General features: G+C 35.1%; 6 protein-coding genes across 6 annotated transcripts in view; all 6 read left to right on the top strand. All coding sequences in view use genetic code 11, as the record gives it.

The window, feature by feature from the left end:
* The window catches only part of rbcL (ribulose-1,5-bisphosphate carboxylase/oxygenase large subunit), a 1,434-nt gene extending 748 nt beyond the window's left edge, over positions 1-686 (top strand). The window contains exon 1 of the mRNA in view: positions 1-686. This exon is cut by the window's left edge and continues 748 nt beyond it. Within this exon, the coding sequence (YP_009586675.1) occupies positions 1-686 (686 nt within the window).
* Positions 687-1,436: 750 nt separating this feature from the next.
* On the top strand, positions 1,437-2,960 carry accD. Its single transcript has one exon. The coding sequence runs from the start codon at positions 1,437-1,439 to the stop codon at positions 2,958-2,960; it is 1,524 nt and encodes a 507-aa protein (YP_009586676.1).
* Positions 2,961-3,706: 746 nt separating this feature from the next.
* On the top strand, positions 3,707-3,817 carry psaI. The gene has a single exon. It carries the CDS (start codon positions 3,707-3,709, stop codon positions 3,815-3,817), a length of 111 nt encoding a protein of 36 aa, YP_009586677.1.
* Positions 3,818-4,261: 444 nt separating this feature from the next.
* ycf4 lies at positions 4,262-4,816 on the top strand. Its single transcript has one exon. The coding sequence runs from the start codon at positions 4,262-4,264 to the stop codon at positions 4,814-4,816; it is 555 nt and encodes a 184-aa protein (YP_009586678.1).
* A 747-nt stretch (positions 4,817-5,563) lies between these two features.
* Positions 5,564-6,253, top strand: cemA. The gene has a single exon. The coding sequence runs from the start codon at positions 5,564-5,566 to the stop codon at positions 6,251-6,253; it is 690 nt and encodes a 229-aa protein (YP_009586679.1).
* Positions 6,254-6,472: 219 nt separating this feature from the next.
* Positions 6,473-7,435, top strand: petA. The gene has a single exon. It carries the CDS (start codon positions 6,473-6,475, stop codon positions 7,433-7,435), a length of 963 nt encoding a protein of 320 aa, YP_009586680.1.
* The last annotated feature ends 65 nt before the right edge of the window (positions 7,436-7,500 follow it).

A 7,500-nucleotide genomic window follows, 5' to 3' on the forward strand; every position in this document is an offset into this window, starting at 1 on the left:
TGATGAAAAGAGCTGTATTTGCTAGAGAATTGGGCGTTCCGATCGTAATGCATGACTACTTAACGGGGGGATTCACCGCAAATACTACCTTGGCTCATTATTGCCGAGATAATGGTCTACTTCTTCACATCCACCGTGCAATGCATGCGGTTATTGATAGACAGAAGAATCATGGTATCCACTTCCGGGTATTAGCAAAAGCGTTACGTATGTCTGGTGGAGATCATATTCACTCTGGTACCGTAGTAGGTAAACTTGAAGGTGAAAGAGACATAACTTTGGGCTTTGTTGATTTACTGCGTGATGATTTTATTGAACAAGATAGAAGTCGCGGTATTTATTTCACTCAAGATTGGGTCTCTTTACCAGGTGTTCTACCTGTGGCTTCAGGAGGTATTCACGTTTGGCATATGCCTGCTCTGACCGAGATCTTTGGGGATGATTCCGTACTACAGTTCGGTGGAGGAACTTTAGGACATCCTTGGGGTAATGCGCCAGGTGCCGTAGCTAATCGAGTAGCTCTAGAAGCATGTGTAAAAGCTCGTAATGAAGGACGTGATCTTGCTCAGGAAGGTAATGAGATTATTCGCGAGGCTTGCAAATGGAGCCCGGAACTAGCTGCTGCTTGTGAGGTATGGAAAGAGATCGTATTTAATTTTGCAGCAATGGACGTTTTGGATAAGTAAAAACAGTAGACATTAGCAGATAAATTAGCAGGAAATAAAGAAGGATAAGGAGAAAGAACTCAAGTAATTATCCTTCGTTCTCTTAATTGAATTACATTACAATTAAACTCGGCCCAATCTTTTACTAAAAGGATTGAGCCGAATACAACTAAGATTCTATTGCATATATTTTGATCAAGATTTGAAATACAAAATCTAGAAAACTAAATCAAAATCTAAGACTCAAATCTTTCTATTGTTGTCTTGGATCCACAATTAATCCTACGGATCCTTAGGATTGGTATATTCTTTTCTATCCTGTAGTTTGTAGTTTCCCTGAATCAAGCCAAGTATTACAACTCTTTCTACCCATCCTGTATATTGTCCCCTTTGTTCCGTGTTGAAATAGAACCTTAATTTATTACTTATTATTAGATTTTCTATTTTAGATTGTTAGATTAGTTAGTGATTAGATATTAGTATTAGACGAGATTTTACGAATTTTTTTTTATTTCTTTATAGGAGAGGACAAATCTCTTTTTTTCGATGCGAATTTGACACGACATAGGAGAAGCCGCCCTTTATCAAAAATTCTATTATTTTTAATAATAAAAGGGGGTTCCAACATATTAATATATAGTGAAGTGTTCCCCCAGATTCAGAACTTTTTTTGAATACTCACAATCCGTATTAGTTAATAATCCTAGTGATTGGATTTCTATGCTTAGTCTGATAGGAAATAAGATATTCAAATAAATAATTTTATAGCGAATGACTATTCATCTATTGTATTTTCATGCAAATAGGGGGCAAGAAAACTCTATGGAAAGATGGTGGTTTAATTCGATGTTGTTTAAGAAGGAGTTCGAACGCAGGTGTGGGCTAAATAAATCAATGGGCAGTCTTGGTCCTATTGAAAATACCAGTGAAGATCCAAATCTAAAAATGAAAAACATTCATAGTTGCAGTAATGTTGATTATTTATTCGGCGTTAAAGACATTTGGAATTTCATCTCTGATGACACTTTTTTAGTTAGTGATAGGAATGGAGACAGTTATTCCATCTATTTTGATATTGAAAATCAGATTTTTGAGGTTGACAACGATCATTCTTTTCTGAGTGAACTAGAAAGTTCTTTTTCTAGTTATCGAAACTCGAGTTATCTGAATAATGGATTTAGGGGCGAAGATCCCTACTATAATTCTTACATGTCTTACATGTATGATACTCAATATAGTTGGAATAATCACATTAATAGTTGCATTGATAATTATCTTCAGTCTCAAATCTGTATAGATACTTCCATTATAAGTGGTAGTGAGAGTTACGGTGACAGTTACATTTATAGGGCCATTTGTAGTGGTGAAAGTCTAAATAGTAGTGAAAACGAGGGTTCCAGTAGACGAACTCGCACAAAGGGCAGTGATTTAACTATAAGAGAAAGTTCTAATGATCTCGAGGTAACTCAAAAATACAAGCATTTGTGGGTTCAATGCGAAAATTGTTATGGATTAAATTATAAGAAATTTTTGAAATCAAAAATGAATATTTGTGAACAATGTGGATATCATTTGAAAATGAGTAGTTCGGATAGAATTGAACTTTTGATCGATCCGGGTACTTGGGATCCTATGGATGAAGACATGGTCTCGCTGGATCCCATTGAATTTCATTCGGAGGAGGAGCCTTATAAAGATCGTATTGATTCTTATCAAAGAAAGACAGGATTAACCGAGGCTGTTCAAACAGGCATAGGCCAACTAAACGGCATTCCCGTAGCAATTGGGGTTATGGATTTTCAGTTTATGGGGGGTAGTATGGGATCCGTAGTCGGAGAGAAAATCACCCGTTTGATTGAACACGCTGCCAATCAAAATTTACCTCTTATTATAGTGTGTGCTTCTGGGGGGGCGCGCATGCAGGAAGGAAGTTTGAGCTTGATGCAAATGGCTAAAATATCGTCTGCTTTATATGATTATCAATTAAATAAAAAATTATTTTATGTATCAATCCTTACATCTCCGACAACTGGTGGAGTGACAGCTAGTTTTGGTATGTTGGGGGATATCATTATTGCCGAACCCAATGCCTACATTGCATTTGCAGGTAAAAGAGTAATTGAACAAACATTGAATAAAACAGTACCCGAAGGTTCACAAGCAGCTGAATACTTATTCCAGAAGGGTTTATTCGACCTAATTGTACCACGTAATCTTTTAAAAAGCGTTCTGAGTGAGTTATTTAAGCTCCACGCCTTTTTTCCTTTGAATCAAAAGTCAAGCAAAATCAAGTAGAGCACTAAGTTCAATTATTTTTTTTTGTGTTTGTAGCAAAAAGTAGTTAGTTTATCGGAATCAAAGTAAATAAGATAATAATGGCCTTTTCTTTGGTGATAGAAGATCGAATTGTAGAAAGAATCAAAACGAAAGTTGAGGATAACTCTTTTTTTGACCTATATTCCTGATTACGAATCAAGAAACCTTTATCACCAAGAGTGAGTTCTTCCGTTCGTGAAATTAGTAAAATAAAACGAATTTGGTCTTGTCTTAGGTATATAATTTGAAATTTAAATATAGATAATAGAGTTTTGTATCTTTCTCTATCTACCGAAAAACCATTTTAGCTAAAAATCCATGTTGGGTCGGATTCGAACGAATCCTTCGATAATCGGTAAAAAACTCTTTATCTATTTTTAGAAAATTAGAAGACAAGAACAAAAGACAAAGAAATGAAGAAAAATAATAAAGTTTATTATCATTATCATACATATCTTTCTCATGGAGGAGATGAATAAGTCCATTTATTTAGTTCTACAGTTCTACATTCTTTGCACTTATTCTTATTATACGTACTCAGTTAGATTTAGATATATCGATACTTCGATCTATACTAAGAATTTAAAATTCTTCAAATTCTATTAATAATAAATATTATCTAATTAGAATTCAAATTCTTAATTTAATTATAATTATTACAAGATATCTTTATTTATATAATAACATAATAACAGATACAAATAGTAAATCGAGGTACCCCTTCTATGACAAATTTGAACCTTCCATCTATTTTTGTGCCGTTAGTAGGCCTAGTCTTTCCGGCAATTGCAATGGCTTCTTTATTTCTTCATGTTCAAAAAAACAAGATTGTTTAGATCCGCTGGGACCCAATCTCATCCATTTTTTTTTTGAAAACGTGGACTTGTATCATAACACGGATATCTATTTATTGGAATATAGTATAACATGTGATTTCCACCGAACATAAAGGAAAAAACTCTTATGCCCGCAGAAACATGATATATGGATATATCAATTCTAGCAATTTTCAAATAGATCAGGATCTCTGGATGGCTGAAATGTAGTCGGTGAATCTATATGTATATCGATATGTATAGTGGGATCGTATTAAATAAAGAGTATGTTATTATTTTAGATTTAACCAATTTGATGAATTACTCCTAAAGGTTGACATCAAACTAGTGCTAGTTCACCTCAAACTAGTGCTAGTTGATGAGAGTTACTTCGGAAACAAAAAAGTAAAGTCAAATTTCTCTGGGGTATTATCTCAATTCCAATAAAATGCAATCGAGTAAAGTATGACTTGGCGATCAGACGATATATGGATAGAACTTATAACGGGGTCTCGAAAAATAAGTAATTTCTGCTGGGCCTTGATCCTTTTTTTAGGTTCATTAGGCTTCTTATTAGTTGGAACTTCCAGTTATCTTGGTAGAAATTTGCTATCTTTTTTTCCGCCTCAGCAAATCATTTTTTTTCCACAAGGAATCGTGATGTCTTTCTACGGAATTGCGGGTCTCTTTATTAGCTCTTATTTGTGGTGCACAATTTCCTGGAATGTAGGTAGTGGTTATGATCGATTCGATAGAAAGGAAGGAATAGTCTGTATTTTTCGTTGGGGATTTCCGGGAAAAAATCGTCGCATATTCCTCCGATTCCTTATAAAAGATATTCAGTCCGTTAGAATAGAAGTTAAAGAGGGTATTTATGCTCGTCGTGTTCTTTATATGGACATCCGAGGCCAGGGGTCCATTCCCTTGACCCGTACTGATGAGAATTTGACTCCACGAGAAATTGAACAAAAGGCTGCTGAATTAGCCTATTTCTTGCGTGTACCAATTGAAGTATTTTGATAAATTGAGAATCAGAACGTTCATTCAATTAAAGAAAACGTATATGAAAGAACCATAAAACGAAACTCTTTTTATGGTCTTTATGCGTTTTATGGTCTTTATGCGCACGCAATTCAATAACAAATAACAAATCGAAATAATAGATTCATCTCAGACGGCAAACCATTTCGAAAGCAAGAATTTTTTTTAGTTCAATATTTGTTGGAATTGACACTTTAGATCCAGATAGATCGTATCTTGTAAATTTTAAATTCTTTCTTTTGTATTCTTTAATGACCAACAATTGGATTTCTTAATTAAATACTGAGAACTAGCCAATTTATCCTTTGCCAGTCATTTTTTTTTGATCATCCTAATATCTTTCCCTCAATTATTCTATTCCTGACTATGGGTAATCAGTGAAATTTTTTCTAAATATTGGATATTTTGATAGCAAAGGAGTTCTTTCGTCTCAAAATCTGAATAATATTCATTACTTAAAGTGGTTCTTTCGATCATTCATCGAAAGGATACACTTTATTTTTAATTTGACCAATTGAGATATCGGGAAACAATATTCTAAATTTCTTCATTCGAAGTGAATTCTTAGCCTATTTCTGTATTCTTTCTAGATTCAAAGACTAACCACAAAATCACAAAGAAAATAGATTCATAAGTTCGATACCTTGTATAAAACTCATGTGTGTAAGAAATATTCGATCGCATAGAGTGTACGAATGGGTTGATTAACAATTTACAGACGAAAAAATGGCAAAAAAGAAAGCATTCACTCCTCTTTTCTATCTTGCATCTATAGTATTTTTGCCCTGGTGGATTTCTTTCTCAGTTAATAAATGTCTGGAATCTTGGGTTACTAATTGGTGGAATACTGGGCAATCCCAAATTGTCTTGAATAATATTCAAGAAAAGAGTCTTCTAGAAAAATTCAGAGAATTAGAGGAACTCCTCTTCTTGGACGAAATGATCAAGGAATACTCGGAAACACATCTCGAAGAGTTTGGGATAGGAATCCATAAAGAAACGATCCAATTAATCACGATACAAAATGAGAATCGTATGGATACGATTTTGCACTTCTCAACAAATATCATCTGGTTTGGTATTCTAAGCGGGTATTCAATTTTGGGTAAGGAAAAACTTGTTATTCTTAACTCTTGGGCTCAGGAATTCCTATATAACTTAAGTGACACAGCAAAAGCTTTGTGTCTTCTTCTAGTAACTGAGTTTTTTCTCGGATATCATTCACCCCCAGGTTGGGAATTCGCTATACGCTCTATCTATAACGAGGTTGGAGTTGTTGCGAATGAGCAAACTATAACTATTCTTGTTTGCATCCTTCCAGTAATTTTTGATACATGTTTTAAATATTGGCTTTTCCGTTATTTAACTAGTCTGTCTCCGTCAATTTTACTGATTTATGATTCAATAACTGAATGATAAAAGATCCATTGATATTAATCTAATCCAATTAGAATGCTTGGTACTTTGTAGTTGTACATAAGCAAAGTATTGAAAATCATATTTACTCTTCCTATTTCTAACCATCGGGAAGATTCATCCTAGATTATTCCAGCAAATAGCAGAATCGTGGCTAGGGAACTATACTAGCGACCTACCCAATTTATTGTAGAAATTTTCGCGATCAATGATTGGACCATGCAAACTAGAAATGCTTTTTCTTGGCTAAAGAAACAGATTACTCGATCTATTTCCGTATCGCTCATGATATATATCTTAACTCGGACGTCCATTTCAAGTGCATATCCCATTTTTGCACAGCAGGGTTATGAAAATCCACGAGAAGCGACTGGGCGTATTGTATGTGCCAATTGCCATTTAGCTAATAAGCCCGTGGAAATTGAGGTTCCACAAGCGGTACTTCCTGATACTGTATTTGAAGCAGTTGTTCGAATTCCTTATGATATGCAACTGAAACAGGTTCTTGCTAATGGTAAAAAAGGGGGGTTGAACGTCGGGGCTGTTCTTATTTTACCGGAGGGGTTTGAATTAGCCCCTCCCGATCGTATTTCTCCTGAGATGAAAGAAAAGATTGGCAATTTGTCTTTTCAGAGCTATCGCCCCAATAAAACAAATATTCTTGTGGTAGGCCCTGTCCCTGGTAAAAAATATAGTGAAATAACCTTCCCTATTCTTTCCCCGGACCCTGCTACTAAGAAGGATGTTCACTTCTTAAAATATCCTATATACGTAGGCGGGAACAGGGGAAGGGGTCAGATTTATCCCGACGGCAACAAGAGTAACAATACAGTTTATAATGCTACAGCAGCAGGTATAGTAAGCAAAATCATACGAAAAGAAAAAGGGGGGTATGAGATAACCATAACGGATGCGTCAGAGGGACGTCAAGTGGTTGATATTATCCCTCCCGGACCAGAACTTCTTGTTTCCGAGGGCGAATCTATCAAATTTGATCAACCATTAACGAGTAATCCTAATGTAGGCGGATTTGGTCAGGGAGATGCAGAAATAGTACTTCAAGATCCATTACGTGTCCAAGGACTTTTGTTCTTCTTGGCATCTGTTATTTTGGCACAAATCTTTTTGGTTCTTAAAAAGAAACAGTTCGAGAAGGTTCAATTGGCCGAAATGAATTTCTAGATTCGCAGATTTATCGATATCAAGTACGTAAAAAGAACCAAATTCTTGTTGGCGATTATTTATGA

This window comes from Solanum stenotomum, plastid, assembly GCF_019186545.1.
Source record: "Solanum stenotomum voucher PI 320364 plastid, complete genome".
Taxonomy (NCBI): Eukaryota; Viridiplantae; Streptophyta; class Magnoliopsida; order Solanales; family Solanaceae; genus Solanum; species Solanum stenotomum.